The sequence below is a fragment of the Loxodonta africana genome, chromosome 16, assembly GCF_030014295.1.
Source record: "Loxodonta africana isolate mLoxAfr1 chromosome 16, mLoxAfr1.hap2, whole genome shotgun sequence".
Classification (NCBI taxonomy): Eukaryota; Metazoa; Chordata; class Mammalia; order Proboscidea; family Elephantidae; genus Loxodonta; species Loxodonta africana.
The window spans coordinates 46,332,558-46,359,259 of record NC_087357.1 but is presented as its reverse complement, the minus strand read 5'-3'; the positions used below and the strand labels follow the sequence as shown (position 1 = coordinate 46,359,259).

Below are 26,702 nucleotides of genomic sequence, written 5' to 3'. Positions count from 1 at the left end.
GTCCAGTTAGTCTAGCTATTTTTCAAACTTTGGAATGCATAGGAATCACTTAGAACAATGGCTTAAACTGCAGATTCCTGCCCCCTCTCCAAGAGATTCTCATTCAATTAGGCTGACGTGGGTTCCAAGATCTTCATTGTTTTTAATGGTGATCGTGATAAAATAAAAAAACCAAACTCATTGCCATCCAGTCAGTTCTGACTCACAGCGACCCTATAGGACAGAGTAGAACTACCCCATAGGGTTTCCAAGGCTATAAATCTTTACAGAAGCAGACTTCCGCATCTTTCTCCCACAGAGCGGCTGGTGGTTTCAAACCACCGACCTTTCAGTTGGCAGTTGAGCACTTAACCACTGCACCACCAGGGCTTCTTGGTGATTGTGATATATGTGGTCTATGAACCTTACTTTAGAGTTCCTGGGTGATGCAAATAGTTAACATACTTGGCTATTAAGGAAAAAGTTGGAGGTTCGAGTCCACTCAGAGGTGCTTTGGAAGAAAGGCGTGGTGATCTACTTATGAAAAATCAACCCTTGAAAACCCCACGGAGCACAGTTCTGCTCTGGCACACCTGGAGTCACCATGGTTGGAATCTACTCAACGGGAGCTGACTGGGTCATACTTAAAGAAATACTAATTAAAATTTGGTGTTTAGCCTTTTTTTTTTTTTTCTATTTATAGAAGAATGTAGCACAATTTAAATTATTTTCCTTTGCTCTTATATAATAAGCATTTTCACATATCACTGAAATGTCTTCATAAACATAATATTTGAAGGATGAATAACTTCATTGTGTGTAGCATAATTTATTTCATCAATCTCTTATTTTGCACTTTTTTTGGAAATTTTGCTATGTTAAGATATGTTGTTATTGTTGTTGTTGTTAGGTGCCCTCAAGTTGGTTTTGACTCGTAGAGACACTATGTACCACAGAACGAGACACTGCCCAGTCCTGTGCCATGCTCACAATAATTATGTGAGCCCATTGTTGAAGCTACTGTGTTAATCCATCTCATTGAGGATCTTTCTCTTTTCTGCTGATCCTGTGCTTTACCAAGCATGATGTCCTTCTCCAGGGACTGAACCCTCCTGACAACATGTCCAAAGTATGTCAGACACAGTCTTGCCATGCTTGCTTCTAAGGAGCATTCTGGTTGTACTTCTTCCAAGACAGATTTGTTCATTCTTTGGGCAGTTCACAGTATATTCAATATTTTCTGCCAACACCACAATTCAAAGGCTTCAATTCTTCCTATATCTTCCTTATTTATCGTCCAGCTTTCACATACATATGATGAGATTGAGAATACCATGGCTTGGATCAGGTGTGCCTTAGTCTTCAAGGTGAGATCTTTGCTTTTCAACATTTTAAAGAGATCCTTTGCAGCAGATTTGCCCAATGTAATGCATCTTTTGACTTCTGACTACTGCTTCCATGGGTGTTGATTGTAGGTCCAAGTAAAATGAAATCCTTGACAACTTCAATCTTTTCTCCATTTATCATAATGTTGCTTATTGGTCCAGTTGTGAGGATTTTTGTTTTCTTCATATTGAAGTGTAATCCATACTAAAGGCTGTGGTCTTTGATTGTCATCAGTAAGTGCTTCAAGTCCTCTTCACTTTCAGCGAGCAAGGTGGTGTCATCTGCATAACACAGGTTGTTAAGATATACTATAAGGAAAATTGTTATACACGATGCTTGTGTGTGTGTGTGTGTGTGTGTGCATAAAATTTTTCTTTTGGGTTTATTCCTAGAAATAGAATCATTACAGAGTGAAAGTATGCATATTTTTAAATGCAAGACATGTTACCAAATTTCTTTCCGAAAAGGTTGTGGCGATATTTGCACTACCAGAACGAAAAGTACCAATTTATCTGATAACTAAATTTATTAAATGTGTTTTGAGGACTGTATTGGTCATTGTATTTCTTTTTCTGCAAATCATTCTCTTCTTTTGTGCAGTTACCTATTGGAGACTTGATTTTTTATTGATTTTTTTAAAAATTAATTTCTTCCTCAAATAATTATGTGATATTTATGGCAATTACTTTCAGTTTATTAATTACATTGACTTTCATGATTTATGATACATGGAGGTTTCCTAGATTTATGTAAGCAAATCAAATATTTTCTATTATGATTTCTTTCATTACTTTTATGGTTAGAAAGTTCTCTTTCATTTAGAATTTAGAAAAATCATCCCATATATATATATTTTTAATTTTTACGGTTTGACTTTTTATATGTAACACTTCAATTTTGATGTAAAATATGAGGTGACAATCTAATTTTCTTGCACTAGCTAGCCAATTTTTTTAACATCACTGGGTGAATGCTTCCTGTTTTTTCAGCAATACCTGGTGATGATGATGATATGGTAAATATAATGAAGATAGTTGATACTTCTTTAGTGATTACTTTAAGCCAGGCACTATTCGAAGAGCTTTATGGGTATTAATTTACTTAGTCTTTACAACAACCCTAGGAAGTCGGTGAAATTATTCTCTACATTATTATTACTAGTAGTAGAGGAAAGTGATTCTCAGGAATGTTAAGTAACTTGCCCAAGGGCGCACAGCTAGTAATCTTTTACTTTGTAGAATTACCTTTGATGACAAATATATTAATATTTCCTTTCCCAGGCAGACCCCAAATGTGGCAGCTTTTAGTAGCAGTGTGCTGGATGTTTCTACTTGGATCCATGTATGGTTGTGATAAGCAAGGAAGCCCCACAAATCCTGAAGCTAATATGAATATTGTAAGTCATGCATTAAGAAAGAAAAAAACATTAAAATAAGGAATCATTAACTTATCATCCTCTTAGATACAATCTGGTATGCCTGTATAGTTTTTCCAATAATCCCTCCAGTGACCAAGTGTGTAAGGTGAAAAACCTAACTCAAGTTTGAGCAGTAATACCCCCTCTCCTGGTGCTCTGAGCAGCCATCTGATGGTGGCCTCTTGAAGAGAAGGCCATGATTTCATATTGATTATCTTTTCAGAGAATCCTTGGGTCCTTCCTGAGGCTTTTTATAGAGCAGTTTCTATGATTTTGAGAGCTACATCAGTGTACTTTTTTGCTTTAGTTGGTTGACTTCTGTTGCTTGTAACAAAAAGTATCTTAACTTATGCAGGAATTCAGACCAGAAGTGGAATAGGACAGTGCTGGACAAAAAACAAAAAAGGCAAATGACAAGTATCCACTAGAGGCTTTGTTCCAAGGGGCTATTCCATACTGTAGTATACATTGTTCACTATTGATGTCCTTATCCACACCAAAACTTGATCAGAACTTTAAGCAAACTGGAGATGTCAAAATATTTTACTGTTTCTTGTGTCCCTCCTTCCAAAGTATTCAACAAGTATCTCTAACCGCTGGCCATATTGCTGAACTCATATTCTATATGTCTTAAATTCAAATTGCTCTCTTCCTCCCATGTTCATACATAATCTTTTCCTCCTTGATCTTAGTACTTCTTGGTTCCTAATCTTTCTGTGAGGATAATTAGAAAACAAGCACTTACAGAGCACTTATTTTGTGCCAGGCACTGTTAAAAAAAAAAAAAAAAAAAAATTTTTTTTTTTTTTTTTTTACTGTTCTAGATACTTTATGACAAATCTGTAAGGAGATACTATTATCTCTATTTTACAGTTGAGGGGAATTAAGCAGAGTTCAAGTTACATAGCTAATAATTAGAAGAGCTGGAATTCAGTGCCATACAATCTGTCTCCAGAGCCTGGGTTCTTTAGCACTGCTTTATGCTGCCCCATGATACAGACACAATCTTGTGTGCCCAGTGAAGGCAAACGCATAATCCTGTGGCAAAGCTTTGGAGTTAAGCTTACTTTGGCTTTAATCCTGTCTTTATCTCTTCTTAGTGTATAATCCTGGACAGATTATTAATATTCCTAAACATCAGTTTTCTCAACTGTAAAATGCCTGTTGTGAGGATTAATAAAACAGTGGATGTAAACCATCCTCTATGTAAAAAATGACTAATAAACACTAGTTATCCTCTTCTCTGTATATCTGTGATGGGATATCTTCTATTAACCTCTCTGGATCCATTGTCTAATTCTTTTACACTTTTTTCTCTTCATGGAGGCAGGCCTATGAGGACTAGGCCAACAAGCTTCCTTGACCTTTGATTTTCAGTTCAGCCAATGGAAATCTTGAGCAGGGAATTGGCAGGAGGGAGGAGAATGAGGTTGGGCTATTTACTGCCCTGGTTCCCTCCCTGTGAGCTCAGCTTAAGGGGGCTGTATCCCTCCAATGAATATGAATGCTCCTTTCAGTGAGGCCCTTTCTATTTGACCTTCTCCTTGTGACTCTGGTTAGCTGCTTCCTCCCATCTCCCTTCAGGTCTAAGGTTGGTAACACCTCACTTGTTACAAACCACAGGGCACTGCACCATTCCTTGTAGTTTTCCTCATTAGATGACATATAATGTTTTTGTCAAAGTATTTCGTGAGTGAACCAGCACAATTAATCATACCAGGTCAACAGGTTTAAACCAGGATGTTTAGTTGTTCCACCCTGCTTTACCCATGTCTTTGAATACAACCGCTTCTCAAAACCCTCCTCAGTTATCCTACTTTTTCCCTCTATATGCTGTCCCAGTACATAAACAGATCAACAGTATGTTGCAACTTAAGGTTCTGTACATTGCAATGTACATGCACAAATTAAGAAATTACAACATTTAGATATATATTTTCTTTTCCTCTTCTCAGAGCCAGATTATTTCCTATTGGGGCTATCCTTATGAAAAGTATGATGTCGTGACTAGAGACGGTTATATCCTTGGAATTTACAGGATCCCTCATGGAAGAGGATGCTCGAGTAGAACAGGTAGGATTTATTTAGTTATGAAAGGATTAATGCCTCAAGCAGGGATGTCTAGATGTCCTGGTAGCGAGATGTCTCTCGCTTCTTAGCTCCTTTTGTCCTTTGTAGTGCTGTGGCAGTGGGTTTGGTTTTGGGTTTAGTGCTGTATCAGATGGGTCAACTGTTTAAAGATAAAGTCTAGATTTTTGGAAAAAGAGGAAGATGTAGCAGTGTTGCTGACTTTATAGAGTCAACTATTTCCCAGAGTAACTCCATTACCTTCGTAAATACTCATGAGGACTCAGTCTCTTCAAACTTTTCTATCACTTCTGACAGGTAGCTGCCAAAACTCAGGGCATGGAAAGCTGTCTCTATGAGGAAAAGCTGCCTGAGGGCCCAGATTAGAGAGAGGCTACCAACTTTGACTGCCATTTGGCAGTACTTAACTTTGGCAGAGTTACCAAAAAAAAAAAAAAAACCAAACCCAGTACCATCGAGTAGATTCTGACTCATAGCAATCCTATAGGCAGAGTTAGTAACACCTTTTTCCTTTTTCTCCAAAAGATGGATAAATAAACATAGACTCTTAGTTCCTTGCTTCCAGATGGCTGAGGGCTCTCTGAGAGTCAGTCTAGCCCATCCAATCTCAGGAAGCCCTTCTAGCCCCAAAAGTAACAGGAGGGAGTGCCCTGAGATAACAACACAGCTGTCAGAAACCATCTATAAAATGGAGGAAAAGCCTTGTCATGTCTTCTCTTTTCTGTTTTATATACCATTTCCCCACTTCCTTTTTGTTTTCCTCAATTGCTCTAATTGTAGATTGGAAATAGAATTTTTATATCAAACTAACAATGCTCCATTGTGTGAAATTCCACTCACATCCTTGTATTTTACTTTCTAACAATGCAAATTAAATGAAGCAGTGTGTGTAAAATCTAGCATAGTGCTAGCATGGTATTCAGCAAATATTCAACAAATGGCCTTTTTATTATTGTTTTTTGTTGTTTTACAAAAGTTAAAACTTTACTATTTAAAGTTTTGTGCTCCAGTGCTTTTGAGACATAAAATGTTATTAATATGAATAATAGTAATGATAGAGCTAATATTGATTGTGCTACAGTCTTTTAAGTATTTTAATTCTCATTTAATTCTTAGAAGCATACTATGAGAAAGCTTCTGTTATTATTCCCCATTATACAGATAAATTAACTGAGGGACAAAGAGGTTAATATGTAGCAGAATGGATTATGAACAGGACAATCTGACTATAGTACTTAAATAATAAAAAACAATGCATTACATGTAATCCTGATTGATAAATGGAAAAACAAGACACAGAGAAGATAAATAAGTTCCCCAAGTAATTAGTTCAGAATGGATTAGAAGCCAGGTTTGCCTGGCACCAAATTTCACCTCTTAATCTCTCTTTTATATTACAGGAAGTAAGGAAAGAGAATTTTCTTGTAGACATCGAGGAAGTTGAGACATGAAATTCTTGTTGCCTGTGTTTTGCAGCTCCAAAGCCTGTTGTGTATTTGCAACATGGTTTAATGGCATCTGCCAGTAACTGGATTTGCAACCTGCCCCATAATAGCTTGGCCTTCCTTCTGGCAGATACTGGTTATGATGTGTGGATGGGGAATAGCCGGGGAAACACCTGGTCCAGGAAACACTTGAAATTGTCACCCGAATCACCAGAATATTGGGCATTCAGGTAAGGGGATACCTACTAATGAATATAGTGTGTACTGTGTTCATTTACATGTGTGAACAGACTGATTTTTCCCTTCCTGTCCAAATGCACCTAACAGGATCCAGGAAAGAAAAACAAAGGAAGCACTTCTTCCTCTACCCATTTTTTCTTCATAGACTTGGGGATACCCTAACACCTTTATTATTATATTGCTGTTTGTTTTCAAATGCTTGCTTCCTGGTGTTTGTGTGTGTGTGTGTGTGTGTGTGTGGTCAAAAGGCAAAAGTCATTTTTCGAAAGGATAATTCCAAGACTGAGTATCATCATTTTGTCAACACAAATCCTGCAGGAAGATTGTATGAGGCCCTTACTAAGAGGAAAAATGAAGCTAATAGAGAAATGGGTTGGCTGAAAATCTTGAGAAACAGACATTCCTGATAAGCCAAAAGCGAACCTAGTCCTTTTGTAGAGATGACACTCAAATGTTTATTCACTCAGTAGTGGAGGATCGTTTCCCTACAGCCAGGCTGGCTATGCTGAAAGCCTTCCCCAGAGTCAGGTCCTGGGAAAAGTACAAGGAAAAGTCTGATCACAAATAAGCTAAAGAGCAGACAGTTGCCAGCAGCAGCCTCTGGGGGTACTGTCTGTTTCAGAAGCCCGGCTGGCTTGGTCACAGAGTAAGCCCAGGCACTTGCATAGGAGCTAAGAACCATGCCTTGAAGGTCACCTAAGCCATGTGTTCTTTGGCCTCATCCCTGCCTTATTTCTGGAAGCCCTTTGGCATTTCTTAATTCCACACCTTTGGTGCAGTTGTGTCATTGCACTCTTGCAAGAGACATAATGATTCCCTGGGTCAGTGTTTCCCAAACAAGGAGTACCTGAGGTGATGTTAAATATGCCAATTACCAGGCCTCTTTACTGGACATCCTATTCCCTCCCTCTGGGCTGAGACCTGTAAATCTGTTTGCTCTATTCTCTTTTTTAAAATAAAGGGGGTTTGGTAAATCTGCTATAGAAATAAGTGACGTATCACTAGCCTTACAGGAGACATACTTCTAGGTCTTTGGAAATCAGTTATTTCTGATCCTAGCTTCTTAAAAAAAAGTCTCTTTTAATCAAGGTGTACAGACTCATACTATTGGATATTTAGACTTTAATTTCACATTTAATTAAATATACAAAGTATCTATGAACATGTTTAAATACTTGAGTCCTAACAATGAGATAAAGTCCACGGGTGGCACAAACCATTAAGCTCTTGACTACTAACCAAAGACTGATGGTTCAAACCCACTCAGAGATGCCTTAGGAAAAAACTCTGGTGGTCTGCTTCCAAAAGGTCACAGACTTGAAAACCCTTTGGAGTGCAGCTCTACTCTGCTACCCATGGGGTCCCCATGTGTTAGAATCTACTCAATGACAACTGGTTTGGTTTGATTTTAACAGTGGTATGTTTTCCCAATTTTCTTGTTCCTTCTTGTTGGCAGTTTGGATGAGATGGCTAAATATGACCTGCCAGCCACAGTCAATTTCATCGTAGAGAAAACTGGACAGGAGCGACTCTTCTATGTGGGCCACTCCCAAGGCACTACCATAGGTGTGTTTGGGGAAGGCTTAACCTAAGTCATGTCGGAGGTGCTTCTTCCAAGTCATGGCAAGGGACGGGATTTCTTCTCTTTGTGTAATCTCTAGTTTCGGGACTTGAATCAGGAAGTCACTTTTATTAGCTGTTTTCTGAAGAGTAAAAACAAAAATGACAATAAGGACTTTTTCCCAGCATTGAATTTGGAGGTTGATAGATAAGTCCGAAGAGAGAAAATAGTTCACTTATTTATTTGTACACCCAAAAAACATTAGCCAGACAGTGGGCTAGATTCTAGAAAGCAGGGATAAATACAGTATGTGTCCTTCCCTTATACGGCTTGTAGTCTAGTGAGAGACACCAAAAAGAAAGCAGAGAATTACCAAACTCAGCAACTAGATGCTACAATCAGTGTGACTTTTAGTTGCCAGGGAAGTGCTAGGGCAGGCAAGATGTGGGTGGGCCCATGCTGGCAGTGCCATGAGGCACCTCACTCCCCTCACCACTTTCTCTTGGGCTAGAGACCCCTACAATACCAACAGTATTTCTCCTAGCCTCTTTTCTATATCTTAATCTTAATCAGGCTTCTGATGTAAAGTAGGTCCTTATGTTCCTGTCCAGCACTAGGCATTCTACATATATTTTTTCACTGGAAACCATAAACATTTGAGACCATTAACATCCGTATTTTACAAATGGCTGAATTTAGGAAACCTTTCTAATGGTGATGATTCCAAGTAGCACATTAAATATTTTTTATATATTCTGTTCATTTAATCTTCACAGAAGTCCTATAAGGATTCTATTATCCAGATTTACAGATTGAGAAAATTAAGATCATAGAGAACTCATCCAAGTTTTCACGCAACTCATGTGTGGGAAGCCAAGATTACAGTCCAGGTTTTTCTGATGTCAATGTCTGTCATCAGGCTAGATTGGTCATAGGAGTTTATAAAGATGTCCTCCACAGTGAATGCTTGAATCCACTCCACAAGTAGACCTGCACTCCACAGGGATAAGAAACTCATTTTATTCTGAATTAGCCAATTCCATCTTTGGGAAATTCAGAAAACCTTGCCCTGAAATGGTACTTACCATTTGTTTTTTTTTTCTTTTGTTTGGTTTTTAATCTGGCTACTTTTATTATCATTTAAAATAGATGAAGAATTGTTTTTAATCTGTGAACTAGTGTCTTCTTCCCTTTCAGCTTTCATAGCATTCTCTACAAACCCAGAACTGGCTAAGAGGATCAAGATATTTTTTGCATTGGCTCCAGTCGTCACAGTGAAATACACCCAATGTCCCATGAAAAGTTTTGCAACTCTTTCCAGTCAAATAGTCAAGGTATGTGACGTCCCAAGTTTAACCCTGTAGTAACTAAAACCAGCTCTATTTCCATTGATTTCAAGAGTAGAGAACCTGAGACAAATGACACTTTCTAAATCTCTGAGAATATAATAGGTGATCAAGGTTTACTGACTATATTGCTGATTTACCTATGATATTACTAGTGGTGATTAGGGAGCTCACTATGATATCATTCTATCCTATTTTCTTCATCTAAGTCTAGAAGCTTTTTTCCCATGTCATCCCTCAATAGCAGCTAAAGCAAGAATTAATTTGACTGGAGAATTACGTGTTGAATATAGCAGGTTAAATTTCTCTCCAGTGCCCCTGAATTTTTCAGGGGGAAGTGTAGTGTAATAGTTGAGATTACAGCATGGAGCCAGATGGCATGGGCTTGAATCCTAGTTCTATGATTTGCTAACTGGGTAAATTTGACCAAGACCTTAAGCTCTCTGTGAAACATTCTCTTCATCTGTAAAATGGGGGTAATAATAATCCCTACCTCAGAGGTTTCCTGTGAAGATGAAAGGAGTTAATGCATGTAAATCCTTTAGGACCAAGTCTCATATATAGCAAGCCGTCAATAATTGTCAGCTATTGTTACTGCCATCATTATTTTCATAGAACACACCCTCCCCCATCATTCAAAGCCCAACCGTGCTCAATTGCCTGCCCCTTCACAGGCTCTCAGTCTACCAACATCCCAAACCAGAGGCAGTACCCCAGGCCCCAGATCCCCTACCCTAGCCAATAGTTAACCAATCTGATAATGTACCTAGGGGAGGTGAATTGGTCCACATGAGTTGTGCGTTGATGTGTTTTCCCATTGCGTTTTCACATGGGCTTTTCCCATGACAAATTGATGGCAATTGTACTCTTCAGTGAGAGCAGTGCTTTCAGTGAAAGCAGATAAAAGGGAAATAATTCTTACAGAAGCCAGGGATTCTAGGAGGTGAGAGATGAGCAAATGAGCCCTTGGTGATTAAGTCCATACCCATACGATCCAGAAAGACAGGTGCAAAAAAGCTGCCAGAACAAGGCAGGAAATGTTTACAATTGCTTTGGCTCTCTTACACAATAGAAAACCCAAATAGAGATTTCGCAATCTGTTATATTGGGGCCTCTTTTTAGAGCCAACCTCAATTGTATTATAATGTTTTTGTTTTTTTAAATTTATGTATGTGTAACCTAACCTTGACGCCCTTTCCATTCTTCGTTGCCAGTCTGTCCTTGGTCCCACAAAATTAAATAAATAACATTGTGTATATTGCTAAATTCTTTCAGCTTTCCTACACAGCTAAGAAGGACTTCAGGATGCAAGATTTTTTCATTCCCTTCAATTTTCACAATTCTGCTTCAATCTTCCATGTATTCTGACATACTTGTAGTATAATTCGATTCAATTCAGCAAATCAATATCAAGGTACTACAATTTCAAAATCATGGAATCAGAAAACAGCTATGCCAATAAAGACACTTTAGTAGATTGATATGACTGAAATTTAGGGTGCATCTGAGAGTATTGGGAGATTTGACAAAGAAGAGAAACAGGGAACAGTTAATGGAGGGTTGTTCTGCCATGTTAAGGAGTTTAGACTTTTTCCTATTGATAATTGGAAGCCATTGAAGAATGTTAAGCAGAGAAGTAGAGGGTAAGATTTGTGTTTTAGAAAGACTGCTCTCAAGAGCTTTTACTCCAATGAAGGCACTAATACATTTACCACACTAATTAATAGAAATTCCAGCAGCATCATAATGAAGACAAAAAGAAAGTGCTAGGCAAACAGAGAGAAAAGTGAAAATACTTCCAAATGGCAGAATCACGGAAGACTCCTTGGATGAGATGGCATTTGATTTTGGCTTTAAGAACAAGATGTCAATATACCAGGTGGTTCAGACAGGTTTTCCAAACCAAGAAGGAAAGGTAATATCGAAGTGGTAAGGCTCAGGCCATGGGAAACTACATGTAACTGACTTCATTGTGACTTAAAGTTTGTGAAAGAAAATATGAGAAATACTATTGGAAATATAGACAAAAAATTCTGAAAGACATTCAACGTTAAGTTAATGAGTTTAGAATTAATTCTATAGATAATGGCGGCTGTGGAAAATATTTACACAAGAGAGTGACATGCATAGTGCTCTGTTTTATGAAGATTCTCCTGGTAACCAAATGTAAGTGGATGGGGAAAAGGACATCAAGAGGGACAAAAGATGAGGAGACTGATTATGGGATAATTGTTCTTCAGCTAATAGGGACCTGAGCCAGAATTGCTCAAAAAGAAGATAAAATTGATAGGATTTGACAATGAAATGATAGCCTTATAAAACCCAAAACCAAACCTGTTGCCATGAAGTTGATTCCAACTTATGGCAACCCTATGTGTTACAGAGTAGAACTGCTCCACACACAGTTTTCATGGCTGTAATCTTTATGGAAGCAAATCACCAGGCCTTTTTTTGCAGTACCGCTGAGTGGATTTGAACTTCCAACCTTTCGATTAGCCAATAAGCACAAACAATTCACGTTACCCAGGGACCCTTTACAGCTTGGTACTGGGTTAACTAAATTGTCAGGTATGTTTTCCACGTGTCCAAGTGATAGTGACAAAATGAAGAATAGGCCAGAAAGAATTAGATTTGTGTTTGCATAGTTTATTATTACTTCCAGACCTATAGCAATTTGAAACAATCTATGCAAGTAGACTCCACGCTTCTATCAGTTTGAGGTACTGTGGTGGCTTGCATGTTGCTGTGATGCTGGAAGCTGTGCCACCAGTATTTCCAATGCCAGAAGGGTCAGCCATGGTGGACAAGTTTCAGCAGAGCTTCCAGACTAAGACAGACTAGGGAGAAGGACCAGGTGGTCTACTTCTGAAAAATTTGCAAGTGAAAACCTTTTGGGTGGCAGCAGAATATTGTCTGATATAGTGCCAGAAGCCCCTCAGGTTGGAAGGGATTCAGAGTATGTCTGGGGAAGAGCTGCCTCCTCAAAGTAGAGTCGACGTTAATGACATGGATGGAGTCAAGCTTTTGGGACCTTTGTTTGCTGCTATGATGTGACGCAAAGTGAGAAGAAACACCTGCAAGCATCCATTAATAATCAGACTGTGGAATGTACAAAGTATGAATCTAGGAAAATTGGAAGTTATCAAAAATGAAATGGAACAATAAAGATTGATATCCTAGGCATTTGTGAGCTGATATGGACTGGTATTGGCCATTCTGAATTGGACAATCATATGGTCTACTGTGCCGGAAATGACAAATTGAAGAGGAATGGCATTGTATTCATCGTCAAAAAGAACATTTCCAGATCTATCCTGAAGTAAGTACAATGCTATCAGTGATAGGATCATATCCATAAGCCTACAAGGATGACCAGTTAATATGGCTATTATTTAAATTTATGCATCAACCAGGTCAGAGATAAAGAAATTGAAGATTTTTCCAACCTCTACAGTCTGAAATTGATCAAACATGTAATCAATTACTGGTAATTGGAATGCAAAAGTTGGAAACAAAGAAGAAGGAACAGTAGTTGGAAAATATGGCCTTGGTGATATAAATGATGTCAGAGATCTCATGATAGAATTTGGCAAGACCAACGACTTCCTCATTGCAACTACCTTTTTCAACAATATAAATGGCAACTATACACGTGGACCTCTCTGGATGAAATACAGAAATCAAATTGACTTCACCTCCAGAAAGAGACTATGGAAAAGCTCAATATCATCAGTCAGAACAAGGCCAGGTGCCAACTGTGAAACAGACCATCAATTGCTCATATGCAAGTTCAAGTTGATGCTGAAGAAAATTAAAACAAGTTCACGAGAACCAAAGTACAACCTTGAGTATATCTCACCTGAATTTGGAGACCATCTCAAGAATAGATTTGACACATTGAGCACTAATGACAAAAGGCTGGACAAGTTGTGGTATGGCTTCAAAGACATCATACATAAAGAAAGCAAAAAAACCAAAACCAAACCTGTTGCCATAAAATCGATTCCAACTCATAGCGACTCTACAGGACAGAGTAGAACTGCCCCATAGGGTTCCAAGGAGCAGCTGGAGGATTTGAACTGCCCACCTTTTGGTTGGCAGCCAAACACTTAACCATTGTGCCATCAGGAGCCAGAAGAAAGCAAAAGGTCATTAAAAAAAGAGCAAAGAAAGAAAAGACCGAAATGGATGTCAGAAGAGACTCTGAAACTCACTCTTGAACACAGAATAGCTGAAGCAAATGGAAGAAATGATGAAGTAAAAACGATGAAGAGAAGATTTTAAAGGCCAGCTCAAGAAGACAAAGTATTATAATGAAATGTGCAAAGACCTGGAGTTAGAAAACCAAAAGGGAAGAACATGTTTGCTATTTTTTAAGCTGAAAGAACTGAAGAAAAATTCAAGCCTTGAGTTTCAATATTGAAGGATTCTAAGGGAAAAATATTAAACAACACAGGGAGCATCAAAAGAAGATGGAGGGAATAAATAGAGCCACTGTACCAAAAAGAATTGGTCAACATTCAACCATTTCAGGAGGAAGCATATGATCAAGAACTGATGGTACTGAAGGAAGAAGTTCAACTTGTACTGAAGGCATTAGTGAAAACCAAGGATCCAGGAATTGATGGAATATCAATTAAGATGTTTCAACAAATGGGTGCAGCACTAGAGTTGCTCACTCATCTATCCCCAGAAATTTGGAAGACAGCTACCTGGCCAATTGACTGGAAGAGATCCATATTTGTGCCCATTCCAAAGAAAGGTGATCCAACAGAATGTGGCAATTATAGAACAATATCATTAATATCACAGGCAAATAAAATTTTTCTGAAGATAATTCAAAAATGCTTGCAACAGTACATCAACAAGGAATTGCTGGTAATTCGAACTAGATTTAAAAGAGGGCATGGAACAAGGGATATCACTGCTGATGTCAGACGGATCTTGGCTGAAAGCAGAGAATACCAGAAAGATGTTTACCTATGTTTTACTGACTATGCAAAAGTATTTAACTGTTTTTTTATCATAATGAATTATGGATAACATTGAGAAGAATGGGAATCCCAGAGCACTTAATCCAGCTCACAAAGAACCTGTACATAGACCAAGAGGCAGTTGCTGGAACAGAACAAGGGAATATTTTGTAGTTTAAAATGAGGAAAAGTATGTGTCAGTGTGTGTTCTTTCACCATACTTATTAAATCTGTGTGCTGAGCAGATAATCCAAGAAGCTAGAGTATGTGAAGAAGAATGCTGCATTGGAGGAAGACTCATTAAAAACCTGCAATATGCACATAACACAACCTTGCTTGTTGAAAGCAAAGCAGACTTGAAGCATTTATTGATGAAGATCAAATACTATAGCCTTCAGTATGGATTGCACCTCAACATAAAGAAAACAAAAATTCTTACACCTGGACCAATAAGCAACACCATGATAAATGGAGAAAGATTGAAGTTGTCAGAGATCCACAATCACTGTCCATGGAAGGCAGCAGTCAAGAAATCAAATGACATTGCATTGGGCAAATCTACTACAAAAAAAAAAAACCCTTTAAAGAGCTGGGGGGACCATGGTCTCAGGGAACATCTAGCTCAATTGGCATAACATAGTTTATAAACGAAGTATGCTACATTCTACTTTGGTGAGTAGCATCTGGGGTCTTAAAAGCCTGTGAGCAGTCATCTGGTCTCACCCCTTTCGGAGCAAGGGAGAATGAAGAAAACTAAAGATACAAGGGGAAGATTAATTCAAAGGGCGAATGGACCACAACTACCACAGCCTCCACCAGACTGAGTCCAGTACAACTAGTCCCAGCTACCACCACTGACACCTCTGACAGGGACCACAATAGAGGGTCCCAGAGAGAGCTGGAGAAAAATGCAGAACAAAATTCTAACTCACAAAAAAAAGACCAGATTTACTGGCCTGACAAGATTGGAGAAACCCTGAGAGTATGGCCCCCAGATACCCTTTTAGCTCAGTAATGAAATCACTCCCAAGTTTCACTCTTCAGCCAAAGATTAGACGGGCCAATAAAATAAAATGAGACTAAAAGGGCACACCAGCCCAGGGGCAAGGACTAGAAGGCAGGAGGGGACAGGAAAGCTGGTAATAGGAAACCCAAGGCCAAGAAGGGAGAGTGTTGACATGTTGTGGGGTTGTTAACCAATGTCATAAAACAGTATGTATACTATTTAATGAGAAACTAGTTTGTTCTGTAAACCTTCATGTAAAGTATAATTGAAAAAAAAAAAACCTGTAAAAAATAAATAAAAGAACCTCTTTAAAGTATTGAAAAGTAAAGATGTCACTTTGAGGACTAAAGTGTGCCTGACCCAAGCCATGGTGTTTTCAGTCATTTCATATGCATGGGAAAGCTGGACTATGGATAAGGAAGACCGAAAAAGAATTGATGCCTTTGACTTATGGTGTTGGTGAAGAATATTGACTATATCATGGACTGCCAGAAGAATGAATAAGTCTGTCTTGGAAGAAATACAGCCAGAGTGCTCCTCGAAAGTGATAATGGTGAGACTTCATCTCATGTACTTTGGACATATTATCAGGAAGGACTAGTGCCTGGAGAAGGGCATCATGCTTGGTAAGGTAGAGGGTCAGCAAAAAGAAGGAAGACCTTCGACAAGATGGATTGACACAAGGGCGGCAACAAAGGGCTCAAATAAAGCAATGATTTTGAGGATGCACATGACCCAGCAGTGTTTCGTTCTGTTGTACCTAGGGTCGACATAAGTCAGAACTGACTGGATGACACCTAACGACAACAATATCCAAGTAGAGAGTTCTTTAAAGAATTGAGAAGTATGATTTAAACTAGTGTCACATACTGTAGTTTCTCTTCTCTCTTTTTTCTCAACAGGTGAATATGAAGTCCTGCTATATCATATATTCCATTCTATTAATATTCCTGGGAATAGCACATATTCCATTATATGAACATTACCTTTGAACACACACATCAACAATTTTTTCAAACTCAGAATTCTACAAATTATACCCAGAAGGAATTTACTGGATCTACTTTACCATTGATAGTATAAGAAATCATAGTACATTAGTGCAATAATAACAAACACTAATTATTAACATTCTTTAGTTGTAATTGCCAGTTAATAAAGGATTCTAGGAAAAAGACCAGATTTTATTGTAAACTCATGTTCTCAAAAATTTTAAGAATTAAATAATCTTTTTTCCCCTTGATATCTAGTTTTTATATTTTTATCTAGTTTAAGGGATGCCAAGCTTATGAAATCCATTATTGTAAAACAAAGCAAGATTGGATTTATACACACAGGGATTAGATATTAGTATATATTTTGATTTTTAGAATTTTTAAAGTTCAAAAGATAAGTTCAACTTTCTTGAACATTGCCTAAAATTCCACCAGTAGAGGTTCATTGCTTTGCGTTAAGCTTATCAAATAATTAAGTTTATTGATAGATTCTGGAAGATAGCTCATTAAGTTTGTATTCAGTCATTAATGATAATGTTTTAGAATGTAATGGTGCTTTTTAAACATAACCTATTATTTTTACAACAGTCCTACACACAAAAAAAAAAACCAAACCCTGTGCCTTCGAGTCAATCCCAACTCATAGCGATCCTATAGGACAGAGTAGAACTGCCCCACAGAGTTTCCAAGGAGCACCTGGTGAATTTGAACTGCCAACCTTTTGGTTAGCAGCTGTAGCACTTAACTACTACGCCACGAGGGTTTCCACAGTCCTACACAGTAGGCATTAGTTTTCCCATTTTATAGTTGAGAAAATCCAGGGTAATAGAAATCAAGCTACTTTCCTAAAGTATAAGACAGAAAGCCTGGAATCAAATTTTGGTATGCCTGGTTCCAAAGCCTTACCAATTTTCTATGAGCACTGGTTTCTCAGGGCACCTTCTCAAACATTCCAGTTAAATGTATTGAGGAAGAGACATAAAAAGATGAGTTGGGAGGCCCAGAAAGACAAAATTTAACAGATCTCATGGTTTCATCAAGGACCAATAATGAGCAGTTTGTCAGCTTGTATCCAGTTCTTGTCTGAATTACCACCCATTCTCCACTCTTGACGTCCAAATCCATGAGATTTGATGGTGTTTTTACTTGATGTTGCAGGCTTTTTTTGGTGATAAGATGTTCTACCCTCATACATTTTTCCACCAATTCATTGCCACCAAGGTCTGCAACCAGAAGCTGTTCCGTAGTATTTGCAGCAACTTCCTATTTACTTTGAGTGGATTTGATCCGAATAACTTAAACATGGTATGTGTAAGTAATGGGGTCCAGGAAGTAATTGTTTTGTTGCACAGAGGTGGTAAGAATTCATTGTGTATTACATGCAAACCACATTTCACAGTTTCCTTTTTTGTTTTCTGGAGTCTAATCAGTGCTTTCATGACATCCAACCAGGGCTGAGGGTCTACCTGCTTTAGTAGGAGGATTAAAGGAAAAGGCTTTGCCACTAAATATTCTCCCCAACTATTGCTGTTGGCCAAGATGCCACCTTTGAAAAGCCATTCATCTGGATTAAAGCTATAGTTTTAAAATTTATCTGGTTGTGCTTGAGTCCTATCCCAGACCTACTGAAGTAGAATCTCAGAGAATGAGCCCAGACTTTTTTTTTTTTAAACCAATTTTCCATTTATTTCCCCAGGTAATTTGGTAATAGTGATTTTGCGAACCACTTACTTCCTTAACGAAACGGCTCTTCAAAGATAGCTTCAGATTTACTATTAAAATGCATCCTGAGAGGGATACATGCTGAGGCTCTTGTCAAGTCATATCTAACTTAACTGTGATCCTTTCCTTTCTAAGTTATCAGCAGCTGACTCCAAAGAGTGGGAGAGGGATAGACACAAATCTCCTCTCTGCTCCCCAGATAGAGAGGAGGTACGTTTGGAATCAGAGGGAGACAGAGATGAATATGGTCTCCATTTATCTCACAAAATTACTTCTCAGAGCCTATCTTCCTCTGTCCACTGGAAGATACTGGTAACACTTTCCTTGTTTTCAAACAAGATTTGTAAAAGGCTTTTTGTGTAAAGCACGCCTTAGCCGCTGCTTTTTCACATTCCTTTTCACTTTCTGTTTACTAAGGAAACCATCCTTGCATATCACTTAGATGGAAGCATATAATGTAGGCAGAACTAAGTTAAAAATACCTTTTAGCACACACAAAAGAGGTAAATTTAAAGTACCCTCTTGACCTGGCCTAAGAATGTGCTAAAGAAATGCTTCATAAAATCATGCCCTTGAACATGCGTTGTGTGCTCTCAGCTGAGCATGGGTTCAACATTCATGTAGTCAGATTGCCTTTTGCCTCACCATTGAAGACCAGGCTATGTAATATTACAGCTCCTGCAACGACATTTATTTTAGTGGCACAGAATCAGGGTTGCATGAGTAGCACTTGTGAAACTTTGAGAATATACATACACCTAGAACTCAACCCTAGAGATTCTGATTCAGTAGGTTTGGGTGGCTCATTGGTAGGTGTATTCTTTTAAAGCTCCAGGACATTTCTTCTCACTTTGGTGGAAAATAGCTCATACACATACACAAACCCACACACACACATACTTCAAAATACGAAAGAATCAGTTTTTGATTGATCCAGAAAAAATCTAAAGTTTAATGGCGGTTAAGATACTGGATGGATTATGTCTTACCAACCTTCAAAGAACCCTAAAGAGTATTTACCATATTCTTTACCAGTAAGAAACATTCAGATCTGTTCTCGATGTTGATCCAGGGTTTTCTCTGAATGCCTCTTGGAACTTAACACAGGGTAAAGGACGATGTCCTGATTCCTCTCCAGATACATTGCTGGGCTTTTATACCATGACCCTCATTTATTCTTAGACCACCCTCAGGTGAGGCCAGAAAAGAAAGTACGTTACGTTATGCTTCTGGGCAGCAGGATGCCCTCTGTGGGCTTTATGAAGGCATTATCCAGGATAAAAGAATAGAGCTGGAGGAGGGGAAAGTTCTTAAATATGGCCTCTTGGTTACTATGTCTTCAGAAAGTATAGTGTCTTTTGCTAAAAAAAATTAAAATTTCTCTCAAATATTTACTATTAATTACTAACGAAAAATCCAAACCTGTTGCCATTGAGTCGATTTCGACTCATAGCGACCCTGGAGAACAGAGTAGAACTGCCCCACAGGGTTTCCAAGGAGTGGCTGGTGGATTTGAACTGCCGACCTTTTGGTTAGCAGCCGTATCATTTAATCTCTAGGTGAGGAATAATCTCTTTATTTTGCAGAGTCGATTGGATGTTTATTTGTCACACAGCCCCGCAGGAACATCTGTTCAGAATATGCTGCACTGGGCCCAGGTATGTGCTTCCTAGTCCCGATGTCACATGCTACACTGCAGCGAGAGCCCCAGGAAGTGCTTCCTGAGAGCTCACAGCAGGACTTTGCAGGTCCGTTTGATGTTCCTGGAATCATAACAGCTCCTCAAGCTGCAAGCCTTCCCTTTCCTTGGGATCAAGATTTTAATTCTCATTAAAAATCAAAGCAATCTCTGTTGAGCGTATCTGGACTCATGGCAACCCCATGTGTGCCAGAAGAGAAACGTGCTCCACAGTTTTTTCAGTAGCTGATTTTTCAGAAGTAGCTCACCAGGACTTTCTCCCCAGGTATCTGTAGGTGAGCTCAAACCTCCTTTCTGTTAGAAGCCAAGTGTGCATTAGTCCCCTCTATTCTCCGTATCTCCCTTATTCATTGTCCAGCTTTTGCATGCTGGACAATGAATAAGGAAGGACGAAGAAGACTTGACGCCTTCGAACTGTGGTATTGGCGAAGAATATCGAATATACCATGGACTGCCAGAAGAATGAACAAATTTGTCTTGGAAGAAGTACAACCAGAATGCTCCTTAGAAGCAAGGACAGTGAGACTATGCCTCACATGCTTTGGACATATTGTCAGTAGGGCTCAGTCCCTGGAGAAAGACACCATGGTTGGTAAAGGAAAGCGTCTGCGAAAAAGAGGAAGACCCTCAACGAGATGGATTGACACGGTGGCTACAACAATGGGCTCAAGTATACCAATGATTTTGAGGATGGCGCAGGACCAAGCAGTGTTTCGTTCTGTTGTACATAGGATCGCTATGAGTTGGAACCAACTCAACAGCACCTAACTACAACATTCTCCATGTCCTCAGTGTCTGGGCTTTGAATCTGGTGCCCAGATATTCTGACTATGTTCTCATGCTTAGATTACTCCAGACTGCCTTTTCAAGAAAAGGATTGTATTTCTTCTTTAGGGAAAGTGTAGCTTTAATAGAACTTTACAAAATGTTTCAGCCTATTCCAGAAAGATCTGCTCATCCTCCAATTGGCATATGAGACATTTAAAAGTGTGGAAAATAATACTTTACTCGTTAAAGTTGAAAATTAATTATGCTGGTGAGGGATTTAAATAGATTAACATCTCATGTTTATAATCTCAGTTTAAACTTTGTTTTATTATTTTAACTCAGTATTCAGCAAACTCAGAGATAAGTCAAATTCAACTGGTATGGTTTTCTGAGCCATATGTGTGTGAGTATGTGCGTGTGTGAGTATATGTGTGTGTGTGTGTGTGTGTGACCTTAGCTTATATTCTTGGCTGGGGGCTTTAGTCTCAAAGCCTTTTGAAAAGAGATTTGGAAAGTGGGTAAAATATACACAACTCTTGTGTGTGTGTGTGTGCCTGTGTGTGTATATAGAGAGATGTTTTCCCATGTCTGGGATCCTTAGCAATTTGCATTTTAAATTGAACCCTAAGAAATTTTTTTCCTCTTTAAAGTTGAGAATGACTGCTATAGATTTTAGAGAAAAAGTTCTCTCTAACCTGAAAAGGTGTAACTTGAAACACTAGTTGAGGATTTCTTAAATACTTTGAAGAGTTCCACCCTCAGGAGGCAGCCATCACATTCCTCTAGGAGGAAAGATGTTCAGAATAAAGGGCCTCCTACTGGTAGGGATAAAGTAAAAGAACTGAACAGAAGATTTCAAAGGGCCTCTAGAGTAGACGAAATGAAGTATTATAATGACATGTGCAAAGGGCTGGAGATGGAAAACCAAAAGAGAAGAACAGGCTCGGCATTTCTCAAGCTGAAAGAACTGAAGAAAAAATTCAAGCCTTGAGTTGCAATAGTGAAGGATTCCATGGGGAAAATATTAAACGACACAGGAAGCATCAAAAGAAGATGAAAGGAATGCACAGAGTCACTATACCAAAAAGAATTAGTCGATATTCAGCCATTTCGAGAGGTGGCATATGATCAGGAACCAACGGTACTGAAGGAAGAAGACCAAGCTGCTCTGAAGGCATTGGTGAAAAACAAGGCTCCAGGAATTGATGGAATATCAATTGAGATGTTTCAACAAACAGATGCAGCACTGGAGGTGCTCACTCATCTATGCCAAGAAATACGGAAGAGAGCTTCCTGGCCAACTGACTGGAAGAGATCCATATTTATGCCTATTCCCAAGAAAGGTGATCCAACAGAATGTAGAAATTATAGAACAATATCATTAATATCACACACAAAATTTTGCTGAAGATCATTCAAAAACGGCTGCAGCAGTACATCGACAGAGAACTGCCAGAAATTCAGGCCGGTTTCAGAAGAGGATGTGGAACCAGGGATAATGAAGAGCTTAAAGTAAATTTGAAAACTATCTACCACCTCAATTCAGCATGGATGGCAAATGGAAGGAAAAGGAAACCCAAGATGTATTACTTATAACATATAGTGACCCTATAGGATAGAGGGTCGCTATGAGTCAGAATCATTATGAAGCAGACTGCCACATCTGGGTTCAAACTTCAGGGCTTTCAGTTAGGAGCCAAGTGCTTAACCACTATGCCACCAGGGAATCGACTCAAATGCCAGTGGGTTAAGGGGCATTAATTTCTCTATTCTAACATCTGAAGTCTGAAAATCAGAATGCATAAATAGTCATGTCTGGTGTCTCAGCACTCAGTGTCTTGGCTCAGCAGACAACAGGCAGACAGCAACCCCGTCCCTCGCCGAAAGCACTAAGGGAACTCTGAGAATAAACATTTTGCTCAATAGTAATAAATATGTTTAAGAATGAGGAAGATGGTAATACTATCCTGCACTTAGTCTCCGGCTGATACAAACAGTTAATGCATTGGCAGCTAACCAAAAGTTTGGTGGTTCAAGTCCACCCAGAGGCACCTGTCAGTTTACTCCTGAAAAAATCAGCCATTGAAAACTCTAGGGAGCACAGTCATACTCTAACACATGGGGTCGCCATGAGTTGGAATCGACTTGATGGCAACTGGTTTGGTTTTTCGGAATAATACCCTCGAACTCCTGGCGAGGATAATAAGGTGTCAGGTTGTTTTATATTACTAGCAGTAATTTTTTAAATGTAGGAAATGCATAGCTGGTGCCTCTAAAAAAAAAAAGTTATAAGGATTCCTGGAGACAAGATATTCAAGAATCAATTAATTGAGCATCCATGTTTATATTTCTAATGTAATTTGGAGATATCCCTGCCCGAGTATTTTCATTAGGAAGGCTACCAGAGCCCCTAGGAAGGCATAAAAAGAGATTATGGCCATAATACATCAAGTCAGTTCCGTGAATTAGTTCAATTTTTTATCATTTTTTAATTTTTTTAAACTTATGAACATATTTTTAATTGCAACTCACGTGCCTAAATAGTGAGACATACATCAATCTTCTTTGTATATTTCTCATTTACTGTCTTTAAATGAACACTGTTTTCTTGTATCATTTAAATGTGTTTATTATTTTTAATTTACTTAAGGCTGTTAATTCTGGTCAGTTCCAAGCTTTCGATTGGGGAAACCCGAAGCAGAACATGATGCACTTTAAGCAGGTACAATATTATAACAATAATAATAATCAGTTGTATACTGGTGGCGTAGTGGTTAAGAGATATGGCTCCTAACCAAAAGGTCGGTGGTTCGAATCCATCAGGCACTCCTTGGAAGGTCTATGGGGGCAGTTCTACTCTGTCCTATAGGGTCACTATAAGTCAGAATCAACTCAACAGCAGTAGGCTTGGGGTTTTTTGTTTTGTTTTGTTTTATACTGCAAATGAACTAATAAAAACAGTATCCACTTATTGAATACCTACTAGGTCCTATTCCCTATGCAGATATTTTATACACATCAGATGCTGCTTATTGGATTCTTACTATACGCCACATTGTTATTTCTGATCCTCACAATGACTTAGCAAGGTAAATATTATCCCATTTTTCCAGAGGCCCAGAAAGGTTAGCTAAATTGCCAGTCATTTATGCTAGTAAAGAACCAAACATGACCCAGGATTTCGTAGATCTAAAGTCTATCCTTTTATTACACACCTATTGCCTCTCAAAAAACAGAAAATTAAGCACTTAATTAAGAATATATTTTGAAGAGAGAATTAAAGATACATAATCTTTATTTCTAAAGTATAGTCTCTGACTTCTTATCCAATTGTAACAAAGTGAATGGTATCCTCATTCTTTGGCATGTCATTTACTATCCATTTAAGTATATATATATATATATATATATATATGGATTATTAAAGATATACCAAAGAGAAACACTTAAGAAAGACACAGGAGTATTTGCTAGAAAATGGTGTGTCAAGACATTTCTTGACATAATCGGAAAATTTTTGGAAAAATATATTAAAGGGAAATATGTGTTACTAGTGTTATTATTATTTTTTCCAGCATAGAAGCAAATCCAATAATTTTTGGCTTCTTGCTGATAGACTGAGCTCAAATTGAGCAAGTGATCACCAAAGATATGTGCTTTTTATCAATCAGGGATGTGGAAATTTGGAATTTTTTAAAATTTTTATTTATTGAAATTTTTTTAAATGATAATCTAGTGGCACTTCAATAACTGTAATAATTAAAAATTTTTTACTTCAACTGGTATGAAAATGTTTATTTTTTCAACTGGTGTGAAAATGTTTATTTTTTTCTCCTAAGCTGCTATAATTATGTGTATACACACACACACACAGTATGTCAAAGTATTATTTCCTACTGTTATTAACCAATCTTTGTCCTAGAAAGCCTATACAATTGCTTTAGAAGAAGTTTTTTATTCTACTATTTTTTTTTTAAATAATACTTCATTGAGTTTTTGGTGGAAGTTTACATAGCAAGTGAGGTTCCCATCTGACAACTTCCACACAAATTGTTCAGTGACATAGATACATTTTTCATAATGTGTCAGCATTCTCTTTACTTGTGTTCAGTTTGTTCCCTTTCCAGTACTCTAGTTTCCCTGCCTGCTTAGCTTCTCATCTTTGCTTTTGAGTAATTGTTAACCTTTTGGTCTCATACTGATGGTTTTTAAGTAGGGTACCAATTGGGGTAATATCCTTTCTTTTATGTGCCACTCTATTTCTATTTCACTAAAAGGTGATCTCAGGGGATAGGCTCAGTTCTAGGTTTAAAGGGTGTCTCAGGGCGATAGTGTCAAGAAGTCCTCTATTCTCTGTAGTTCCTCTGTTCTCAAACTGTTCCAGTTTGTCTGCCTTTTTTTAAAAAAAAATAAGAATTTGAGTTCTACTCCATATTTTAGGAGATGACTTTTCGATGATGTTACCCTCTAAGACTCAGATATCTGCTTGGATGAGAGTTGGGTCATAGGTATCAGCTTTAAGTTTGTGCTCACATATCACAATAAAAAATCATGACTACATGGTGATTCAGGTTCAGTTAGGGATCTTTTGTTTATGACTTTGGGGAAAAAAGTGAATAATTAAGAAAAACCCAAAACAATAATGAGAGTAAACTATATGGATGCTTAAAAAGCAAGAAGCTTACTTTCAACTACAACTAATACCACTAACATTTTGATTGAAAAGGACACACCTAGTAAAAGTGGTACTGGAAAGATGGTTCCCCAGGGAAATAAGAGACCCCTTCCTCTAGAATCTTTTCTGTTTCCCCCAAAAGTGCATGGCTGTCCTTATTATTCACAATTCATATATTGCACAAAAGTACTTTCAATTTTTCTTTAACATTTTAATGTTTCTATATCCCAGTGCTGTCGAGTTGATTCTGACTCAATAAGTGTATCTTAATTGCACACTTTTAACTTTTGAAGGACTTACTAAACAGCTGAAAGTTAATATTATTTCTTTAGTGGGGGTTTATGTAAAAAATCTTTTTTTCTATATCTCTTTAATTGTATTTAGCTTACACCTCCCTTATACAACGTTACTAAGATGGAAGTTCCAACAGCTGTGTGGAATGGTGGACAGGACCGTGTGGCTGATCCCAAGGACGTTGAGAATTTACTTCCTAAAATTTCCAACCTTATTTATTACAAGTGGATTCCACACTACAATCACTTGGATTTTTACCTTGGACAGGACGCACCCCAGGAAATTTACCAAGACCTAATTAGCTTGATGGAACAATGTTTGCAAAATTAAATACACAGTGTGACAGACAGACTCTAAGGTGACCCCAGTGGTTCTCACCTCCTGGTGTCCAAACATTCATGTAATCCCACTCCCCTTGACTATGCATGGAACCTGTGACTTGCTTCTGACCAACAGAATTGGCAAAAGTGGTATAATGTCACTTCCTTGTATAAGTTATCTTATATAGCAAAGGTGATGGAATGTTACACCCCAACTACATTACGTTATGTAGGAATCTATCTTGGCAGACTATAACAAGAGATTCTCTTTGTTGGCTTAATGAGGTAAACAACCATGTTGAAGAAACCCATGTGGCAAAGAACTGTGGGCAGCCACAGAGACTTGAGGATGGCCTCTGGCTAACAACCAACAAAAACCCCAGCCTTCAGTCATACAACCACAATGATATGAATTCTGCCTAAGGCCTGAATGATCTTGGAAGCCAATTCTTCCCTAGTTGAGCCTCCAGTTGAGAGTGCAGTCAACCAGCACTTTGATTGTAGCCTGGTAAGACCCTGAGCAGAGAGCCCAGCTGAGCCCTGCCTGGAATCCAGACCCACAAAGACATTGAGATAATAAACGTGTGTCATCTTAAGCCACTAAATCCATGGTAATTTGTTACCAGCAATAGTAAGAAACTAAAGGAAAACCCAAGCCAAACCCATTGCTGTTAAGTCAATTCCAACTCATAGTGACCCTATAGGGCGGAATAGAACCACCCCACACGGTTTCCAAGGTTGCACTCTTTACAGGAGCAGATTGCCAGGCCTTTTCTCCCTCAGAGCTG

At 38.3% G+C, this 26,702-nt stretch overlaps 1 protein-coding gene across 3 annotated transcripts; it reads left to right on the top strand.

Moving 5' to 3' along the window:
* Nucleotides 1-2,201: 2,201 nt before the first annotated feature.
* On the top strand, nucleotides 2,202-26,183 carry LIPK (lipase family member K). Of its 3 annotated transcripts, none has more exons than XM_064269600.1 (9): nucleotides 2,202-2,761; nucleotides 4,738-4,855; nucleotides 6,446-6,545; nucleotides 8,012-8,121; nucleotides 9,314-9,450; nucleotides 17,595-17,741; nucleotides 19,745-19,816; nucleotides 23,276-23,347; nucleotides 25,685-26,183. In XM_064269600.1, the coding sequence occupies exons 1-9, from the start codon at nucleotides 2,552-2,554 to the stop codon at nucleotides 25,922-25,924; spliced, it is 1,206 nt and encodes a 401-aa protein (XP_064125670.1). In that variant the 5' UTR covers nucleotides 2,202-2,551; the 3' UTR covers nucleotides 25,925-26,183. The 3 variants fall into 3 exon arrangements, with proteins under 3 accessions (XP_064125670.1, XP_003409296.3, XP_064125671.1); XM_003409248.3 differs by having other exon boundaries at nucleotides 6,347-6,545; XM_064269601.1 differs by lacking the exon at nucleotides 17,595-17,741 and having other exon boundaries at nucleotides 2,753-2,761; nucleotides 6,347-6,545.
* The last annotated feature ends 519 nt before the right edge of the window (nucleotides 26,184-26,702 follow it).

Excerpts from the sequence above, each read along its gene's own strand:
- LIPK (XM_003409248.3), top strand. The coding sequence starts at position 2,552 with ATGTTAAGTAACTTGCCCAAGGGCGCACAGCTAGTAATCTTTTACTTT. Across the intron at positions 2,762-4,737 it reads CTGAAGCTAATATGAATATT|AGCCAGATTATTTCCTATTG; the intron begins GTAAGTCATGCA and ends TCCTCTTCTCAG. Across the intron at positions 8,122-9,313 it reads CTCCCAAGGCACTACCATAG|CTTTCATAGCATTCTCTACA; the intron begins GTGTGTTTGGGG and ends CTTCCCTTTCAG.